The sequence below is a fragment of the Crotalus tigris genome, unplaced genomic scaffold (genome assembly GCF_016545835.1).
Source record: "Crotalus tigris isolate CLP2741 ecotype Arizona unplaced genomic scaffold, ASM1654583v1 scf7180000020801.324491, whole genome shotgun sequence".
NCBI classification, from domain to species: Eukaryota; Metazoa; Chordata; class Lepidosauria; order Squamata; family Viperidae; genus Crotalus; species Crotalus tigris.
This window is the reverse complement of record NW_024098188.1, coordinates 189,410-211,631: the sequence shown is the minus strand read 5'-3', so window position 1 is coordinate 211,631 and position 22,222 is coordinate 189,410. Positions and strand designations below refer to the sequence as shown.

General features: G+C 38.2%; 1 protein-coding gene and 1 long non-coding RNA gene across 2 annotated transcripts in view; both read right to left on the bottom strand.

The window, feature by feature from the left end:
- Positions 1-16,377: 16,377 nt before the first annotated feature.
- Positions 16,378-19,857, bottom strand: LOC120319534. Its single transcript, XR_005559789.1, has 2 exons — positions 17,932-19,857; positions 16,378-16,899 (listed from the first exon to the last, which is right to left on the bottom strand). It is a non-coding gene; the product is annotated as an uncharacterized LOC120319534 (long non-coding RNA).
- A 484-nt stretch (positions 19,858-20,341) lies between these two features.
- Positions 20,342-22,222, bottom strand: part of LOC120319530 (immunoglobulin lambda-1 light chain-like) — a 45,350-nt gene continuing 43,469 nt past the window's right edge. Inside the window, exon 4 of the mRNA XM_039368477.1 lies at positions 20,342-20,888. Coding sequence (XP_039224411.1) covers positions 20,569-20,888 — 320 coding nt within the window. The 3' untranslated portion in view covers positions 20,342-20,568. The remainder of the gene's footprint in view (positions 20,889-22,222) is intronic.

The following is a 22,222-nucleotide window of genomic DNA, read 5'->3' as shown; positions in this document are numbered from 1 at the left end:
TCCTCCTTCAGCCACAGAGGTTCATGGAGTGATTTTGAGATCACCACTCACTCTCTCCGAGAACCAAGGTGGTCCACTTATGAAGATGTTGGACTGACACCAAGTAGAATCCAGTTTTATCCTTCCTTCCCTGTCGTGGAAGCTCTGGAGGACTTTGGACCAGTCCTTTCTTCTCAGCCCAAGAACCAGGATGATCCAATGGTGAAAGTGTTTTTGTAGACATTGAGAAAACCTACCGTAGGTTCTGGTCCACCTTCATGCAGGGAAAAGACAGTATTCAAGTGGTACTCCAGTTGTTGTAGGTAGGATCACTCCAAGGAGCCTATTATCATTGGAACTACTTATTATTAAATCTACCAATATAAACCATCTATTGCTTTATCTTTTCAGTTCAGGCTATATATATATATATATATATATATATATATATATATATATATATATATATATATATATATATATGATATCAAGCTATTTTCCAAAGCACCTGAAGGCAGGACAAGAAGCACGGGTGGAAACTAATCAAGGAGAGAAGCAACCTAGAACTAAGGAGAAACTTCCTGACAGTGAGAACAATTAATCAGTGGAACAGCCTGCCTCCAGAAGCAGTGAATGCTCCAACACTGGAAGTTTTTAAGAAGAGACTGGACAGCCATTTGTCTGAAATGGTGTAGGGTTTCCTGCCTGAGCAGGGGGTTGGACTAGATGACCTCCAAGGTCCCTTCCAACTTTTACTACTACTACTACTACTACTACTACTACTACTACTACTACTACTATTATTATTATTATTATTATTATTATTATTATTATTATTATTATTATTATATTTATACAGAATAATGAGTGACATTCGAAAAGCTAAAAATACATCCATGGTTAATATAGAACTAGCTCAATCCTTTAACAATTCATTGAATCTAGCCATATGGACTATTCATGGTTCCATCTTCTCAGTTTGTAGACATTTTTTCTGAAAAAAAAAAAACCCCAAAATGCTTCTACTCAAAATGCTTTCCACACTTCAATCATTAAAAAGTTGCAGTAAAATTAGAGAACAATTGCATTTTATAGACTCTCAAGCTCCTTTCATTCTAGAGTTTGAATAAGTGATTGTGCATGCGTACAGAACAGAACAGAACAGAATAGAACAACAGTTGGAAGGGACCTTGGAGATCTTCTAGTCCAACCCTCTGCTCAGGCAGGAAACCCTAAACCATTTCAGACAAATGGCTGTCCAGTGTCTTCTTAAAAACTTCCAGTATTGGAGCATCCAGAACTTTGGAAGACAAGTTGTTCCACTGATTAATTGTCCTCACTGTCAGAAAATTTCTTCTTAGTTCTAGGTTGCTTCTCTCCTTGATTAGTTTCCATCTTTTGTTAGTCATGAATTTGCTTTTCTTTGATATAAAGCGGGAATAAAAAACTGAAGATACTGCATGTAAAAGCATGCTTAAAGCCACTTTTATTTTTAATATTAATGGTGAAAGAGAATAGAAGGGACTAAAATAACAGTGATCTTAACAAAAAACACCACAGGATTTGGTGGTATATTATTTCAAGTAAAGCTGCTGATCATAGAAGGCACTGGGTTGTTATTTTCCATTATTTATTCAGTTTTTTCCCATTCTTTGTTCTAGCCTTTAATAATAATAGTAGTAAAGTTGGAAGGGACCTTGGAGGTCATCTAGTCCAACCCCCTGCTCGGGCAGGAAACCCTATACCATTTCAGACAAGTGGCTGTCCAGTCTCTTCTTAAAAACTTCCAGTATTGGAGCATTTACTGCTTCTGGAGGCAGGTTGTTCCACTGATTAATTGTTCTCACTGTCAGGAAGTTTCTCCTTAGTTCTAGGTTGCTTCTCTCCTTGATTAGTTTCCACCCGTTGCTTTTTGTCCTGCCTTCAGGTGCTTTGGAAAATAGCTTAATTGAACAGGTATGATCTGAAATCTACCTTGTTCAATTCAATGGGCTCTATCTTTCTGTTTAAAGTTGCTGACAAAATGCAACATTTTCTTGCTGGGACCATCAGCAAGTTCTTTTATTGTTCTTATTTTTCTTTGTCTCGAGCTGCCCAATCAATGGGGAGATAAAATTATTTTAAGAAATTTGAAAATTAATTCCCTATGAAACATTGCCTGAGCAACACATTCTCTCTCTCTCTTTTTTTAAATGAACGATTATAGTTCTCTTTTTCCGACTGTGTCTTTTTTGTAAAAAAAGAATTTCCGTAATACTAGAGCAGGGTAACATTTTGTGAAAAATAGCCACCTGTCAGTTTCCTGAAAGTTGCCTTCCATTATGAAAAAGGCCCAACCCTACTCATTCTCAGATTTCTTTAGAATTTGAGATAGTTTTGAGTTTCGTAAGTTAATGGAAAGTGCTGGTTAATATTTTTTTGTTGGTTGCTTATCTTTTTCTTTCACATCTTAGACTAACTTTAGAAAAAATCTAAGGGGCAGGTTTAGGCCCAACAGGAACATTGGAAAAAAAGCAATTTATTTTCTTGAAAGAAGCTATTTTACTGGGGGGAAAAAGCTAAAAGGTGTTTATTTTATTAAAAGAAGCCATTTATTTTATTGAGGAATGCATAACCAGCAGCCTCATAGTGAATGCGGTAATATGCATCAATCAAGTCTTATAAAGCAATGAAAAATATAGGAATAGGCAGATGGTGTGCACGCTAGTTTTATTCAACAAACATTTTCAAATAATAAACATTCGGCATCAAAACAGCAAAACAGAAGGGAGAATTAAACGGATGGAAGCTTTGAAGATTTTGCCTTCCGATAGAGCATCGTACAGTGTATTTTGAAGATCTGCTTTAGATCTAAAAAACAGAGACAAAACAGATAAATACAAAAAACACAACCCTGAATAATATGATGTTGTATCTGAGCCTGAACATAACATTCTTCACTTGATTGGCCAAGAGGTAAATGTAGCAATTAATAGTCTGTAACTTCCTCAATTTTCTGTAAATGCAAACATTTCTTAATAGTTGGATGATGTTTTGAGCACACTTCAGTTCCTGGCATCTAAGAGCATCTGATTTTGTTTATTCACATCTTCCTGCTACTCTTTGGAAATGTATATAACTTTCATATTTTCAAGTCCCTCTTGCCCAAACAAGTTTACTTTCCAATAATCACCTTAAAATGTTCCTAACTATCCTCCTGAATGGTTTAGATGTGCATAATGTTGTGTTTTGTACAGTTTCGTCTATTAAAATAATTTGCTCCCTTTTTCTTTCCCTAGTGTCTGATCTCACTTCCCTCCCTTGTTCCCTCCCTCCCTTCCTTCCATTTTAAAATTCCATCCATCCATTCATTTTAACCTATCTTCCTTCCTTCCTTCCTTCCTTCCTTCCTTCCTTCCTTCCTTCCTTCCTTCCTTCCATTTTAAAATTCCATCCATCCATCCATTCATCCATCCATCTATCCATCCATCCATCCATCCATCCATCTTAACCTATCTTCCTTCTTTCCTTCCTTCCATTTTAAAATTCCATCCATCCATCCATCTATCCATCCATCCATCCATCTTAATCTTCCTTCCTTCCTTCCTTTCTTCCTTCCTTCCTTCCTTCCTTCCTTCCTTCCTTCCTTCCTTCCTTCCTTCCTAACTTCCTTCCTTCCTTCCTTCCATTTTAAAATTCCATCCATCCATCTATCTATCCATCCATCTTAACCTATCTTCCTTCCTTCCTGCCATTTTAAAATTCCATCCATCCATCCATCTATCCATCCATCCATCCATCCATCCATCGATCTTAACCTTCCTTCCTTCCTTCCTTCCTTCCTTCCTTCCTTCCTTCCTTCATTCCTTCCTTCCTTCCTTCCATTTTAAAATTCCATTCATCCATCTATCCATCCATCCATCGATCTTAACCTTCCTTCCTTCCTTCCTTCCTTCCTTCCTTCCTTCCTTCCTTCCTTCCTTCCTTCCTTCCTTCCTTCCTCCCTTCCTCATCACATTGACCAGTCTGGGTTCCTACATCATGGTTTATTGAGTACACGGTAGTAGGCTAGTTTATAGACAATACTACTTGGAGTCACAGAAGTTGTGAAGCTAAACTCAATTAGCCACACATCCAGATTCCTTCCCTCTATACTTTTTTTGGCATACAAATATTGAAGCTTAAACTTTGGAGCTTTCTTAAGTTTACAATATTTTCCATGTTTTTCTTTTGTATGTGTATAATTTCTGCAGGGTGGGGGTACTTTAGTATACTATTTTTTTTTTAATTTTCAGAGTAACTTTTTTTTTTAAAGAGGTCACTTCTAAAGGAAAATTAAAACATTGCCCTACCACATAAAACTTGAATTCCTTTGGAGTAATTGCTTTTATTTTGAGAAAGCTTTGTTGCAACTGATTGGTCCATCAGTGCAAACCAATTCAAATCAGATCAATCCAATCAATTGGTCCATCAGTGCAAACCGATTCAAATCAGATCAATCCATTAGATGTGTATATGGAGATTCTCAGTCATCCAGGTCATGGTTGTCCCAAAGGTGCTTTTTCAAGAGGCAACTGGACTTTTTTTGTTTGTTTGTTTGTTTTCTTTGAAAATGTTTCTCTTTTCATCCAAGAAGCTTCTTCAGCTCTGGAGCATCTTGGATGAGAAGGGAAACATCTTCAAAGGAAAAACAAGAAAGTCCAGTTGCGTTCTGCAAATGCTTCTTTGGGCCAATCAATTAGACTTCTAACCACCCCTTTTTTTTTTAAGAAGGAAGATCTTCTGTGCATGTTCATTTATATCCAATTGTCCAAACTGACTGGTATGTTCAAGTCAATGGCCTAAATTTAATTAAACTGGATGCTTGAGTTGGCTCAAACCAGATTCACACATAGCTATAATATTTTCTAAGCAGCAGAAATGAAACTCATTAAAAAGCTCCACAGCATATAATATATTGTGACGCTAGCAACTTAAAAATGTCAGGGAAAATAAGCATTTCCTGCCTGGTGCTGTAAAGATTAAAAAAGAAGGTGTCAGATCTATCTTCCTAGGTTGGGAAATGCTAAGGAGGGAAACGAACAGAGGATAAATATTCTTCCCACAGCAAAGAAATATCTTCGTTGGGTACAAGCCATAATCCAACAATAAGATCTGCATTCTACACAGATGAAATATGAATAATCTGGCAGAGGATGGGATATAGTAAAATGGACAGTGAAATGTATCTCCACTTTTAGATGTATTGGGATGTTCATACGTACCTAGTTACAACAGATAGTACTTACCAACCTACATAACATACACACCTAGTTCCAACAAAAAGAAGGACTAGGGAGTGATATGATATGATATGATATGATATGATATGACATGATATGATATGATAGTATTGATGGGGCTGTCACAGAGAAGAGAGTGGTCAACCTATTCTCCAAAGTACCTGAAGGCAGAACAAGAAGCAACGGATGGAAACCAATCAAGGAGAATAGCAACCTAGAACTTAGGATAAATTTCCTGACTGTTGGAACAATTATTGATGGAACAACTTGCCTCCAGAAGTTGTTAATACTCCAACACCAGATAAGAAGACATTGGACAGCAATTTGTCTGGAACAGTATAGGATCTCTTGTTTGAGCAGGTGGTTGGACTAGAAGACCTTTGAGGTCCCTTCCAAACCTATTGTGCTATATTCCATGTTCTATAAATTATTCCTCCACTTTTAGAATTATTGGGATACTCAATGCTGGAGGGAAGATAATTTCCAGGCAAGGATGGCTGAAATTAACACAACCAGACAATCTCTGAAGCCCACACAGATGCCTTTGCAACTTCTGAAGACCCCTTGGCCTGCTGTTCCTTTTCCTTCCTCTTCCAATCAAGGATAAGGGATCATAGATATTGACTCTTCTGACTTTGTCCTTCAAGTGTTCACTTTTATCAAGTGAACAGGCAGCAGCCACGGCTAAATTGAGGAAGGGTCATCTAGTGAGGTTCTGTTCCTTTGCACGATGCACTTGGATGTGTCATTGTGGTTGAAGAATAAAGGGGGGAACAACTTTTGGGGGCACATTGAAGGTCTGAAGAACATACCTCAGGCATGTTCTTATTTTGGGATGGCTTCTCCAGTCACAAAATGACTGCTACAATAGATGTTCAATTAGTTCGAAAGACCCATTTACTCAAAGCTGTTGAGGTTGCTGCAAGTATCCACTCATTTAATTTCCTATAAATGGGGGGGGAACCCATGTTTGTCCCAGAAGCCTTTTCATTAAATAAAGACCTCATGCTTGTGTTATTGTGTTTCATTGCAGGATGCCAAACTTCCCATGGAGTTACCCTACACATACTTAAAATAAACTGGAAGCTCATAATATAAAAGCGATCTACTTTGATTCTCAAGGTAGGCATGACCTCAATCTTTGTCCTGTCACCTTTTCCGATTTCTTCACTGCAAGCCAAAGGGATGGATTCATTTTTGTGTGTGTGTGTGCAAAGCACGGAACAAAACACCGTGATGGTTTTTTTTTTTTTTCAAGGGTGGGGAGAGATGTGTTTTTCGGTTGTGCCACGTAGCAAAGAAGATGTTTGCTCCCTCTTCTTCAGGCCTCTTTCCTTTCCTAAGTCAGTGGTCCTTTCACACAGTTTCACTTCCTTTTCTGGAGATGTTTGTGAGCCTCGCTCGAGTTTCTGATTTGCTCTTTGCAAGAGAAAAGGCCTAATTTTAGAACTGGGAGTTTCCCTCCCCCCTTGCCCACACAGCTGCAGAGAAAGCCAGGTGGGCTAAGAGGGTGAGGGACACTATCCCTTGGTAGGATTCAGTATTGATCTTTCTTCAGAGAGAATTGGCTGGTTCTTTTTTAAAATATGGATTAAGCAATGAATCCCATGGAACTACTTAGGGCAGTTGAAGGAAAACTCTTAAGAAAATACAGAAACAACAGATTATCTTGGGGAGGGGTGCCCACCACCACAAAAAGCATCAAATTCTTCTAAGCAGGAACTTAGATCCTTTTTAAAAAGTCCCCTTTCATCTTGATGCAATGAGTTTAACTGATGTAGTAACAAACCTAGCAACTGCTTTCTCACAATACGTTCATCTTCCTTAGTTTTAACACTACTTCGTTTTCCTGTAGGTGGATAAGTTGTAAGAATTAGGCTGTTGGGTCACTTTATGGCACAAACCTAGTATTCTAGGATTCTGTAGTAGGGTTGAGATTACATATGGATTAAACTCAGTGTAAGCACCATGCAGTTTTTCTAAATCCAAGAAAACCAGCAACCACTACCCAACTTCATGTTGGTCTAGTCTAGTCCAGCGTTCCTCAACTTTGGCAACTGGAAGATTGTGGACTTCAGCTTCCAGAATTCTTGAAGTTCCAGAAGTGCTTTTTAAAGAGGCAACTGGACTTTCTTGTTTTCCTTTGAAGTTGTTTTGCTTCTCATCCAAGAAGCTTCTTCAGCTTGGATGCTGGCTGGGGAATTCTGGAAGTTGAAGACCACAGATCTTCAGGTAGCCAAGGTTCTGAGCTTCTTCTTGGATGAGAAGCGAAACATCTTTAAAGAAAAACAAGGAAGTCCCATTGCCTCTTGGAAAAGCACCTTTGGGACAACTATGACCTAGAGGATTGAGAATCTCCATAGACACTTGCTTGAAGTTCACACACCTTCCAGCCACCAAAGTTGAGAAATACTATTAATAGAAGAGAAAATTTGTTAGCTCAGGGTTGAATTGTGGTGTTCTGAGCTTGGTTGTTCAAGAACCCTGCTGTAGTCTAACATACCGTGTGAACTAGGCTTATAAGATGATCAGAGTGGTCCAGTGGTGATGGTGTTGGACCACAAAGAAGATGGCTCATATCTAGCCTCTCCTTGGTCATGAAAACTCCTGGGTGACTTTGGAGAATGTGACTGGCCTAAAATCATCTAGAGGGGTTTCTGGTTCAGAAAAAAATGGGGTTCACAAGACTTGCAAGTGTTTCTTCTTAGCAGTGACGATCAGAGAGCATGTACCAATGTTGGAAATATTCATTGCTAAACTATGATGCTTTTTCAGCTTGGATGGCTTTGAAAGAAGGTTGCATTGTTGGCTACTTGAAGACGTGTGGCCTTCAACTCCCAGAACTCCCCAATCACCATTGGTATAGATCAAGACAGAATAGTGTGGTCAATTGGTTATTAGTCTGGCCATGTCTCTATTGTAGTCTATACAAGGACAATAATTAGTTTAATGTGGATCATTTCATTATGAACCTGTTACATTAAATTTTCCGTCTTCTGAAGGACACCATTAGTTGGGAAAGCTTGCTGGGCAAGTGGAAAATGACCATTGTTTTCCAGACTTTGCAAGAGATTCACTGCTTATTTTTAACTGATCCTGTTTCTTTGATTCTTAGGAAAAAAAAATGCTAAATCCTACTTGCTTCAGTTAGTCTTCAGTTAGTCTTTTAAATGTCTTTTCTTTCTGGCTGTTCATGGCTGTTCATGGTTTCTCTACAGGGTATGTGTTGTTTTAGCAGAGAAGGAAGTATAAAAGCAAACAACAACAACAACAACAAAAATAGGTTGGCTCTGTGGAATAAAATAACAAAGCAGGCAACAATATTAGTAAAATGAAGCAGTCTTGCAAATAATATGAGTCACTTTTCAGGGGTGATGGGTAGCAGAAAAAAATAATAAATAAACAAAAAAACAAATAAACGAGCAACAATGTTTGATCATTTGAAGAGCAGCAAAATCCTTGCTTTTTTTTTTTTTGCTGCTAAAAATGGGAAGAAAGAGGTTTCTATTCCATGATCGTGAGAAGTAGGCAACCCAAAACAAAGTAGCATTGCTTAAAACACCTTATTACTGGTTATTAATTGCAATGTCTGGAAAAACAGCATAACAGAACCACAAGTTGGAAGGGACTCTGAAGGTCTTCTAGTCCAATCTCTTCAGTTCTAACTAACTGGTGGGTCTTTTGGTGAACTTCATCTATATCTGGAGGGTGAGCCAAACAACTTCAACAAATCTTATTAGAACGGGTTTGTCACTGTTCAAAATAGCTTGGCTTACCCCCTGGAGTACATATATCGATGAGTCTTGTTATCAAAGTAGCTTGGTCTACTCCATGGACCACAGATGACACATCTTGATGTCTTTTTCTCTCTCTCATCACAGTTTATCATGACTTATTTCCAAAGGTGCATTTCTAAAAAGCAACTGGACTTTAAAAATGTTTTGCTTCTCATCCAAAAAGCTTCTTCAGTTCTAACTGACTGGTGGGGAATGGAAGGGTTTATAAATTTCCCCACCAGTCAGTTAGAACTGAAGAAGCTTCTTGGATGAGAGGTGAAAGATTTTCAGAGAGAGAAAAAACAAGAAAGTCCAGTTGCCCTTTAGAAAAGCATCTTTGGGACAACCGTGACTGGGATGATGGAGACACATCTTACTTTTTTTTTTAATTTTAAGGTCTTGCACAGTCTCTCCTATGTTGCTTTCTACTGATTCTTCTCATATCTTGGGTGGTAATGGATGGGTCTATTTTGGGAGTGAAAATGTTGCTTCGGTTACAAGTCCTTTCCATCCATGACTTTGTGCTCACAACTATTCATGCAGCTCACAGCTGCTCACATCAACGCCAACGGAAATCCCCTAAAACTAACCGTCAGTGGTGATTTCCCCCCCCTCCTTAATCAATTTCACCATGATGCATCAGCAACTGCCTTTGGTACCTAACCAAGAATCAGGAACAATACTTGTCTCTAAACTGAGTAGAAAATGTCAGCAAGAACCACAGATGCTTTGATGACCATCTTGTTCTGACTGAATGGGGCAAGAGTCACAAAGACCAAGAGTGACTTCTGTTGTTGCCCTTGTAGTTTGTTTCTTTACATGTAAACCCAACATGGAGGTGAAGAACCTAGGATCCTCCACAAATGGTTGAGCTCTATTTTTCAACATCTTTCATCACTAGCTTTGTTGACTGAGAAGATTGGGAATTGAAATTTGATAATTCTGGAATAATGATGATGATAAAGTTGGAAGGGACCTTGGAGGTCATCTAGTCCAACCCGCTGCTCAAGCAGGAAACCCTATACCATTTTGGACAAATGGCTGTCCAGTTTCTTCTTAAAAACTTCCAGTGTTGGAGCATTTACTGCTTCTGGAGGCAGGTTGTTCCACTGGTTAATTGTTCTCACTGTCAGGAAGTTTCTCCTTAGTTCTAGGTTGCTTCACTCTTTGGTTAGTTTCCACCTGTTGCTTCTTGTCCTGCTTTCAGGCGCTTTGGAAAATAGCTTGACTCCCTCTTCTTTGTGGCAGCCCCTGAAGTCTGCTGGAGATCAGTCATGGCCCTACTAGGGACCCAGAAGCATATTTGTGTGGACAGCTTGATCCCATGTTAATGAAACAAAAAATGATCTCCCAAAGCTAAACTGATACATTTCTTTTTGTGGAGTTGTTTGTTATTATTTGTACATTGATAATGCCCCCCCCTTTTATGTTCTATTGTACCTAGTAAGAAAATCATGACATTTAACTTAGTTATTGAAAATCTGATATACTAAGGAAGGCATGCTCAAAATTCTTCAAGAATGGGGTTTAAATTCGTACTTTCACTGGCCAAAAATAAATATTCATAGCAGCTGCTCATCCACCCTATTTGAAAAGATTTATTAAAACTTGAGCAGTGAATTCTATTTTCACTGTTTAATTTTATGAGCAGATAGATAAACCAGGAGGATTTTTTTTTAAAAAATAATATATGTCAAGATTATCCTGGTCAATTTGAAACACTTTAAGTTGGTTTTAATGTGCCTGATTGGCATGTGTGCTTAAACTTCCCTGTTGATATCAATGATGGGAAAAACAAACCTTAATGTTGGTATTACTGTGCCAGCCTATTAAATTAAAATATTAAAATGTCTTGATCTTTCTGTATGTTACGGAAGCCTCAACCTGAGTAGGTAGCTGTCAAGAAAGAGCTGAATAGAGGTTAAGGAAAAGGGGACACAATTTCTGATTTGCAATCTTAATTTATAATTGCTTCCTTGAGATCACACAGTCCCTCTGTTGCAACATACATATGTTGGGCATCTGGATATTTTTGCACCTTGGACAGCAGAAATTCATAAGAGAAATCTCTGCCATTATTGTTTGGGTTACACACCCTGCTAAGCTCTAATTACGGTTTGAAAGCCAACTCTGGTTCATAAAGCACAGTAAACTGAATCAGCCAGACTGAATGTTGACTTTGAGTGTTTTTTGAACCCAACAATATCATAGGAAGCTTGTATCTCCTGTAAATGATGACAAAGCTATTATCAGTTAATATTTTTCAATCTAGACCAAATGCCCAGAAAATCTTCTCAATGTCTTCTCTGTATTTTGGCACAAGTATCCAGTCCTGGTTGACCTTACGGAACCCAACCATCAGAAGCAATTTTAGCTGCTTCTAATGATCTCACCAAATTTGAATCAAAGAAATTCAGGTTTTGGGTGGGAGTTCTGATCTTCCATCATTGTATCAATCATGAGTTTTTGATGTAATAGTTTAAGAAGCAGCTACCAGAATAAGCAGTGAGAAACAGCTCACTCTAGTTCTGATTTCACAAGAAGCGAAGCTGAAACTGGGAAAGAGGATGTTTCATAATTAAAAAAAGCCATCTCTGCTTTAGAATATCTACACCACTAGAATCTTACAAAAGTCCTAAAGTAACTGAACATAATTAAGTGGAATGAAAACTTCTTTTGGAGAATATGCCTCAGAAAGATTTGTTTTTAACTCTACAGTGAAATTTTGCCCGTGAAAAGATGTGATATCAGAATATAGAACATAGAAGCTAGAAGGGATCTTGAAGGAGTCTCTCCTCAAGGCAGGAGTCCTTATTCCATCCTGAATAAATGGTTGTCCAGTGTCTTCTTGAAAATCTCCAATGATGGAGCACGCATAATTCCAGGAGGCAAGCTACTCCATAGATTAATTGTTCTCACTGTCAGAAAATTCCTTCTTAGTTCCATATTGGGTATTGGGTATATCTAGTTTAAATGGGTATGTCTAGTTTAATGAAAAGAAGGACTAGGGGTGATATGATAGCAGTGTTCTAATATCTCAGGGGTTGCCACAAAGAAGAGGGGGATCAACCTATTCTCCAAAGCATCTGAAGGCAGGACAAGAAGCAATGGATGGAAACTAATCAAGGAGAGAAGCAACTTAGAATTAAGGAGAAATTTCCTGATTGTTAGAACCATTAACCAGTGGAACAACTTGCCTCCAGAAGTTGTGGGTGCTCCAACACTGGAAGTTTTTAAGAGATTGGACAGCCATTTGTCTGAAATGGTATAGGGTTTCCTGCCTGAGCAGGGGGTTGGACTAGAAGACCACCAAGGTCCCTTCCAACTCTATTCTATGTTCTATGTATTATTTAGTGTATTATATTTGCTATTGCAATTCATGAAGTAATGACTAAAGCTGTCTTTAATTATCCTGCTGAGTCAAGAGATACTTTTAAGGGGTATACATTAGGTCTATTTTTTTAGGTGTATAAGGGTCACTTCCTTTCCAACCTTTATCTGTTGCATGGTGGAATCCAAGAATTTCAACTTTCATTCCAAAATCAAATAACTTCCAAGGGACTGGAATAACTCTGTTCCCAATTGTGGTTATACGTCAGGGGCTCTCTTATTCCATTTTTCATGGTACAATCCTCTCTCTCTGGAACTGTGCATGCCTCATGGCTTCCAAATTAAATTGGAATTTTAATTAAATCCAAAAGAGACATTCTGTTTCAACTGGGAATGGATTTTTCCAACTATACATAGGTATGCATAATCAGAAATGCTATGGAGTTACGGGAAACTAAGGACAGAATATTCCTTCTACCATCTCTCAAATAAGTTTAAAAGTTCCATGAGGAGACAGGAGAAATTCTCAAGCACTCTAAGAATAGGGTAGAAAAGCAGAGACATCTTTTGCAGAAGAAGGCAGTTTACAACAAAATCTTCATGTAGATTTTGGAACATTAATTACTATGACGCTACTGACTCAACTATATTTACATCGGAATACTGTCCTGTTCTTGGACTTGTAGAGTCTGAATGTTTTCTAACTATACTTCAAAATTCTATGTCTTCAACAAAGAAGTGATTCTATAGATAAGGGTTTTGACCAAAAAGAGTAATATGACCTAGAACTTGTCAAGTTAGTCTAGAAGAGATGTCCATTGCAATAAATGATCTCCAGTTGAAATTAGTATGCCTATTCAGGTTATTGATTAACTATACATTTTTGAAATATGTGAATCCTAAATGAAATAAAGACGACCTTGATATCAAGTTGAAGACAGAGAAAGAAAAGAGAGCAAAGTGTTAATGAAGCCAAAGGTCACTATTAATTACTAACCTATAAATAAGTGGCAATAGATAGATTGATTGTCCCTCTGAAGATGTACCACAGTGACACACCTTAGTACAAAAACCTACCTTTACTTCATTGAAGATTTCAACAGTAGATCATTGAGACCTACTGGGGTCAACAACTTATCAGTCTTGATCTTACCTAGCATTCAAGTAGACTCTTGAAGAACAATTGTTGATACTCTTCAAGTTTTCTAAACAATCGTAGTTCCACAGAGAATTTAGGAATGAAAAAAAAGTGTACAGTACTTACTTCATTCGTGTTGACTTCTATGATCACAATTCACCATCAGTGTAGATCCAGTCTCAATTGGAGATGATGCCTTTATGACTGGAAGAAACATGGAAGACCTGTACAGTTTATCAATGCATATGGAAGAACCCAATCTAAGAGACGTAGAATATGTTTCTCTAGTGAAGTCTTACTCATATCTTTGTAGGGCAGTGGTTCTCAACCTGTGGGTCGGGACCCCATTTGGGGTCGAACGACCATTTCACGGGGGTCGCCAAGCAACGCAGTCCGCCATTTTTTTCCCCTTTTCCTTAGCTGTGCTACTCCCTTTTATTCTATTGGCTTTTGAAAGCCAATAGAATAGACTCTCTTGAATAGACTCTAATTCTATTGGCTTTCAAAAGCCAATAGGAATTGTCCAGGCTGTCTCTGCCCTGCTGAGCCCATCAAAAGCCCCAGTCTGCAAACGGCGCTGCACCAGTTGAGTAGTCCTTGACTTACGACTGGTTGAGTAGTCCTCGACTTACGATCGGTTGGGGGTCGCGGCATTAAAAAGGTTGAGAACCACTGTTGTAGGGTGTTTTGTTCAGATGGTTTCTTATAAATCAAATCTAATGTACTAGACCATTGTTTGTGAAGTGCTGTTTAACCCTTGGGAGAGGAGCGTCAATGCTAATTAATTAAACAATGCATTTAGTGGCAGAAGATTATAGTTTTTTGTATAAAACAACGGCATGTGGCTCCAGTAATGAATTGTTCTGTTCCTAGAATTCATGGGAAGAATGTCAGTTTGCATTGTTTTTATGGAATTTTGTTGATGTCCATGTCCATCTGGATGTCTTTTGAAATCTCTGGAGATATCTGTTAAACTGTGACTTCCATAGCCCTTCGTAAATGTAGATTTTTATAAATAGACTTATGAGGAGATGACCATCGGGCATCCATTATAATGGATCCATGGCATTTGACTGTTCACCCGAAAGAGGTCAAATAGGTTCCCATAAATTTCATTGGTAATCTTTTATGAGAGACCTACAGCTAAGCTAAGAAGTTAATGGCCTCAGAAGAATGGAGGTATCCCTGGAGATAGCCCAAACACCTTGAAATTCATTATCCATAACCTTAGATGGAATATATATATATATATATATATATATATATTTGTTTTCTGAGGTTTTCGCGGGTGTTTGTATGTAGGTCTTTGGTTGTTCGGGTTTTCTCCCGCGTAAAATTGGAAGTGTCTTGGCGACGTTTCGACGAAGTCCCATTCGTCATCTTCAGGCTGGTGTTTTCAGCTTCGTGCTTCGAGCAGCAATGTGTGGTCTTAGCTGTTTCTTCCACACCATCTGAGCACAACCACATAGTATTGAAATCTGCCTATTCATAGAGTTTTTTTCTCTCCAAAAGCATCCATTGATTGCTCAACCATAGCTAGGTTGCAGAAAGAAAGTTATCTTGGATAAACGTTGAATGTTAGGATTCTTGATTATATTTTTAATTGTAGTTTTGAATGATTTATTTGAGGCACACAGAGTCTTTCTGGAGTTAGGTAACTTTACAAAAGGCAATAATAATTCTATAAATAAGAATCTAGAACCCCATACTTTTTGCTTCTTTCGCCTTTATATGATTAATTATTATAGGATTGGGATTATTTAATCCTAATCTATAGGATTAAGGACATAATAAGAGTTTTTTATGTAAGGATTCATATGCTGGGTGCCTGGTGGCTTCTTTCACCTTTACAGGTCTGAAATTATTGCAGGATTGTGATTATTTAATCCTAATCTATAGGATTAAGGATGTAAGGAGAATTCTTTGCATAAGGATTTATCTCATATACTGACTGCCTGGTGGCTGTCCCTCCAGAAAAGCCCACCCAAAAGCCCTTAATGGTCCAAATCAAAAGTCAATGGGCAACGTAGAGAAGAGCAGGACCATAGATTAAAGCCTTAATGATGTGGTCAGCTAATTTCTAGGTTGCCCTCGAAGGAAAGAATTAAGATAAACTTAATTAAGAAGTTGGAGAAGAGACAGTTTGAAGGTAGAAGTTCAAATGAACTATTATTCAGACTTGATTGCTTTTGGTTCAAGGATTACTTTAGATCATTGAAGAGCACCAGGTATACCCATAAGTAGTTAAACCAAACCATCCCCACTCTTTAGGAGAAATTGCATTGCATTTAGAGATGGATGAAGATTCTGTGTATGTGAGTGAGATAATTTAAAGAAGCTCCATCAACATTTTCTTCTCTGCACCTTCTGGAAAATCTGGAACCCGAACTAAATTGGTTTTCACCACTAAGGGTTGTCCAACTAAGCTTGTATCTTGGATCTGATGAGCCCTTGAGAATGAAAAAGCCTTGACTGATGACCGCAGCTGAGCCCAACATTTGCTAAGTGAATTTTGCCCTGTTTTATAAGCTTTCTCGCCACAGTTGCTAAGTAAATCATTGTAGTTGTTAAGTTGCTTAACAACGGTTATTAAGTAAATCTTTGCTTGTCAGGAGGTTGCAAAAGAGGATTGCATGACCCAAGGACACGGCAACCATCATAAACATGAACCAGTTGCCAAGCATCCAAATTTTGATCGCGTGATCAGAAAAAAATACTGCAATGGTCTTAAGTGTGAAAAATGGTCGTCAGTCTCCTTTTTTCCAGTGCCATTGTAAATTTGAATGGTCACTAAACAAATTGTTCTAAGCTGAGGATTGCCTGTACATTGATTTAGCAGAATTCAGCATCTATTCTAAATGTAATTTCATAAAAAGAACAACAACAGCGAGAATGAAATGTACACATCTTTATTGAACTTCTAAAGGTAGAAATGAAGAGGACAATGGGAGGTGGATAGATTTCAACGGGAGGCTACAGACTGTGACTAGATGATGCAGAAATAGATGTTATTGATCAAACTAGAATCAGCAAAGGAAAAAAAAAAAGAGAGAGAGAGCGCTGGAGTAGGGTCAGAGGAATTCATGATGGAGTTAACAACTTCCAGACCTTGACACAGTCTTCACATGGGTGTTTTCTCCATGCCTCACTTCACAGGGGTAAGCATCATGCTTTTCATAATCCGATGCGCTCATTGTCAGGTAACTGCTGGCAAAATATTTGTCACCTTGCTTATTGGCTTTGGTGGTCTCCACTCCAGAGGTGATCTCTTGATTATTGTCACCCTTCCATTTCAGGGTAAAGCCAGGTGGGTAAAAGTTGCTTAAGAGACACAGCATGGTGGCCTTATCCAGGCTTTTGATCTCTTCCTGAGATGGAATATAGACATTCAAAGTAGGTGATACTGTGGGTTAACCTGGAAGAAGAGAAATCATTTTAAGCTTTGAGGAATAAGAGCAAAGCCTGATCAGATTCGTAGGCACATTTCAGTCCGATCCTAAATCCCTGGGCAAGTTGGAGACCCATAACTGCTCTTGGGCCTCTTGTTTTTTTTTGTTCTTCTTTTTCAATTACCCAGGTAATCATTATTTTTGAAGGACCTCAGGACACAACAAAGCATCTCAAAATGGACATTCAGACAGGGCTTTGATAAGGAAGTCAGATTTATTGTGTAAAAACCCAATTGCTTATATAAAATCAATTAAGGCAGAAACCTCTTTGAGATACAAGTTAGAACTTACTTTCAGAAGGAAAAATACTTAAGAGATAACAGGTGACCATTTTGAACTATTTCTACCTGAATATGATTCCCAGACAAGGTATGGTGACAATGAAAAGCAGTCAGGAAAGTAATAATCTGAAAAATAACATCTGGAGCTAGACTAGTAAGTGCTTAGAGATAATGGGAGCTCTCTATCAAGTAAGTAAGTGCTTGTAGCTGAAGAGCGTTGGAAAATAAAGGAAAAAAATTATGATGCAAAAAATAGTTTGGTCCAAACTAATTGATAATGATAAGAATATATTAGGGTGATAGATGGGAGAAGGCTGATCCTTCTTAAAGAGTATTCAAAGTGCCGGTTTTATTCCAGTTAGTTGGTGGCCAAATAGATGATCTCAGAAAGAGTCCTTTAGTCATCTTGTAAAGTACTTTCTAAACCTGGAATTGAATTGGTAACACAACTCTGCTGATTCTGTGATTGCTCCAGACTTTTCACAACTCAGACAACTCAACTTTTCTATGGCATTAATGAAAGCACTCTACCATTTCCTGGCTAAGGACCTTCTTCTCAACATGCTGATTTTGTACATGCAGGAATGTTCATTCCCAGTGAATGAAAGAGCTTATCTTGTTAAGGTCTGCTAGACCAAGAAAAAGAGGAAAAAGGTCATGGAGAAGCTTTACAAAATGCTATGGAGAAGGAAAGATTAGAAGGATAAATGGACTTACCTGTGACGATTAATTGGGTTCCACCTCCGAAGATGAACCACAGTGACATACGGCCATACAAAAACCTCCCCTCATTTTCACAACAGTTCATTGAAGATAGATCCCACCTTGGACAATGAACTGGGTTTCATAAAAGTTCAAAATGGATCTGGAGCAAATGTCGTATTCCGGAAGAACAAAAATGATGAGGTGTGAGTGGTTCATACTTGGACATCACGGAAGCCATTCATGGACAAGGAGATCATTCAAGAAAATCCAATGGATGCAGTCCCACTGATAAGTGAAGAAAACAGGCCAGATCAGAGCCATCGTTCATTTTTACGCTAAATTATACAGAAGAGTCACAAAATAGCTTCTAGTGATATAGCCAGTTGTAGAACACTGAGAAGTGTTGGCACTTTTGTCTAAATTAAAGTGGTTTCTTATAAATTAAGGCACTAGATCATTTTGGGGTGTAAGGACCTCCCTGATTATCAGTAGGGAAACTCTTCCAGAAGTTTTAATTAATCATATAATGAACATGTTGGCAGCCCAGGGAAGGTTACACCTGGGTTTTTATTAACTAGAATTCAGGAGACATACTGTAATTTCCACTAAAAGCATAATTTTCTACTAGAATTCATGGGGAATGGATCAACCTTTACATTCCTTCTGTGGGCAGTTCCTCTTTGTCTGTTTATTTGTCTTCTTACGGCCTTAGTTGTACAGATGCTGAAATGTCAGTTCCATAGTTGTGTATATGCAACAGGCTATTGGGAATTCATTTATTTCTGATTAAAATTTATTTATTTTATTTATTTAAAACATATATATAGCCTTGTGGCTCCCAACTGATGTATCTAGTCTATCTGAATTCCATCTGTTGCAAGACAAACAGGTTGTGATTACTTAGGACCATATCCATAGATTTACGCTGGAGCACATGCGAATTGGCAGTGAAAACTCAGAAAGAAATGAAATTCACGGAATGATAACAATGGTGTCATTATTGATCAGCATGGTGGCTATGTGTAGTATTGGCCTCCATGTTGTTGTGATGATAAATGGAGATGCTTGTACTCCATCAGCTTTATCTAATAGATCTTAGGAAGGGGAATAAAATCGGGCAAATTCTTTGGGCAAAGTTAAAGAAAGGCTTGATGGCCCTTGATACATTTCATAATTTGATTGAGGATAGGTCACTGTATGGAATGCTACCCTTGAGATCCTTGTGGTCCATCCCTTAGGCATGAATCAGTCCTCCTGCCAACCTAGATGCCGTGGCATTTGTAAAATCAAAAAGTCACTTGTGAAGTCTTTTCCTTAAACTTTGTTATGAAGAGGGATAATTTTACATTGAGGGGCTGCCTTATTGGCATTAAATGCCAATAGCAGCCTGGTTTGGAAACACTTAAAGCCTGTCTTTATAAACTTGGTTGTTCCTTGTCTCTGAAGAAAGGATTCATAACAGTGCTTTTGTGTTTTCCAGGTCCAAAATAACACCATCTTCCAGAAAGTGCATGCTGATTGTTAAATGAGGTGAACCTCCATGTGGTGAAAGGAGTTTGGTATAGACATGAGAGGTCCTAGATGTTCTAGAAGTTCTTCTAGATCTGAAAAGTAAGATTACCCTCAGCCCAGGTTAACCTCCAAATAGTTCCTGATTGGTTATCCTAGACACCAAAGGTTTCAATACGATCTAAACATGATCTATCATTGTTTCTCATCCATCTTGTACCTTTGAGATATATTGGGTCAGCAATTTCCAAAATTCCAATACACCATGACCAATTTAATATATTCCAGTAAAGTTGAAGACACTTATGAGAAATGTCTCATTCCAAGCACAATAATGCATGGTGATATCCTCATGTTCATCAGGTTCTGAGCAACAGTGGCAGAGTGTGACTTTTAATCTTGGAACCTTTTTTCCCAGATCAGGTTACTAACTGGCTTTCTGTGTTTAGAAAAGCTTAAGCGTCTGAGGAGACAGGTGGAAAGCTTGTGTTTTCATTTAAGAGTGTTTAGATTTCATAGGCGGTTTCTCGTGATGGTAAAATGTGAAAAGCCTAATTTATGCTGCTTTCATGGACACAGAGAGAAGATAAAAACTGTAGGTGGGAAATCAAAATCTTAATTCAACCCATTCTGGCCCCAGGTTTTATTCTATACATTCCCAAGTCTACTATCCTCAATGTAATACACTATCATTTGGAACTAGAGGGGGAATCACTTGTGTGAGTGGATAAATATACAAAAACATCACAGTATCTGAAACTAGATGCGCCCTTTCTTCAGTGACAACGGATTCAGCTCTCTCCTTCTTAATATTGGAGCTGGCTGATATCTGTGAGGAACAGAATGTTGAAACCATAAAGCCTTGTCCTCCCACAACTACTCCTCCTAATAAATTCGGCAAAACAATCACGCAAATGAAATACATCCATCTTTATTAATGTTCTGACAGTAGAATCTAGCAGATCAAGAGGGGGGAATCGATTTGAAGGGCGAAGGCATGGAGGGGGTACAAAGAGTGTAACTACATGGGATAGAAAGAGACACTATGGATCACACTAATGTTTAGGAAAGAATGAATGAGAGCCCAGGAAAAGGGACTCCTGTCTCCTGCTGAATGGCAGGAGAGGATACATGACGGAGTTAACAACTTCCAGATTTTGACACGCTCTTCACAATGGTCTTTCCTTCATGCGTCACTTGACAGGTGAAAGTGCCACATTTTTCATAGTCAGACGCACTCAATTTCATGTAACTGCTGGCAAGGTTTTTGTCCCCTTGCTTGGTGGCCTTGGTGGTCTCCACTCCAGATGTTATCACTTTATCATCACATTTCCATTGCAGGTCAAAATTACGTGGGTAAAATTCGCTCAGGAGACAGACCACGGTATGTGGGTTCGGGCTTCTGATCTCTTCCTGGGAAGGAGCAAAGACTTGCACCGAAGGAGATACAGTGGGCAGACCTGGAAGAGAGGAAGATCTCATGAAGTTCCACACTGCATCTTAAAAGACAAGTAACTAGATTGATAAATGTATAGACAGTTTCCCTCATCAAGACTGCAGGGGAGGGAGTGGGGAAAATATCAAGGCAAAATTTCTCAAAATAGTACGTTGATAAGATGGTAAAAATCATGAGACCTCCTTCTTAAGGGAGAGAAAAACATTATTTAAAAGTTAGAAGAGATATTCTAACACCACAGGGGGCCATTATGTACCATGGACAAAAGAGATTCCTATTGTTTGGTTTAGGAGCCTAAATAAAACTCTTATTTTAAATGATTTGTTCTCCAAAATCATTGGCAGTCTACCAACAATTCTTGTAGTTAGTTCTGTGAACCAGAAATTCTTTCCATCAAAGTAAGATTTCCTGCATGTTCCCACTTAGGAATATCTACAGGTATCCTCAGGGGACTCACTTTCCAAAATTATTTCTCTTAGAAGAACATTTCGAAGAGCAATAATTTTCTGATTATTTTAATCTTGCTTGAGCAACAATTATTTTTCTTTGCATTTTGTGGAAGAGAAATGGGACTGCATCAAGAAAACATCTGGACAAAAACAGCATTGCTTAGAGAGAAGTACAACTTGTAAATGAATTAGATTTTTTTAGAAAAAAATTCTCTATCATGCCCAGAGGAAGATTAGAAACTAAGTGTCTTCTATCTATGCAGATTGCTTACCCCCATGTTGGTTTCTCTCTCTCTACATGTGTGAGTTTGAGAGAGAGGAAGAGAAATAAATTATTTCTAGTTCCTGAATGCAGTGATGTTCTTTCTCTGTGCTGGAATAGTCAATTATGTGAGCTGAAGTATGAATCCTTTTCCTAGCAAACACATTTTGACTGCACAAGAGAATTAAAGGGCAGAAATAGAGTTGAGTTTCATGGAATGCATTGATGCCAACCCAACTTTCCAAAAACATTCAAACTCAATGGTTCAAATGTTTAGAGTTGAGTTTCATGTCAACCCAACTTTCTAAGAACATTTAAACTCAATGCCAAAGAAAATGTGGCCCAATCTGCTAACCCAGATTTCTTTTTACATTTTGTGCAGAATGTCTTAGAGATCTGCAATTTATGTTAGATTCCAACAGGATGAGAAATGACTTGAAAAACTATTCTGAGTTAGTTCCCATAGCCTGATATTGATGAAATGTTCTTTTGATCTCCTTATTCCATGTCACTGAATTGAAAGAATACATATGACATGCGTGCCATCAGTAACATTTCCTGTAGATGTCCCTCGCAAAGTCATCTTACTCTTTATAAGAGGTTACTCATTTTTCCCACCCAGTTAAT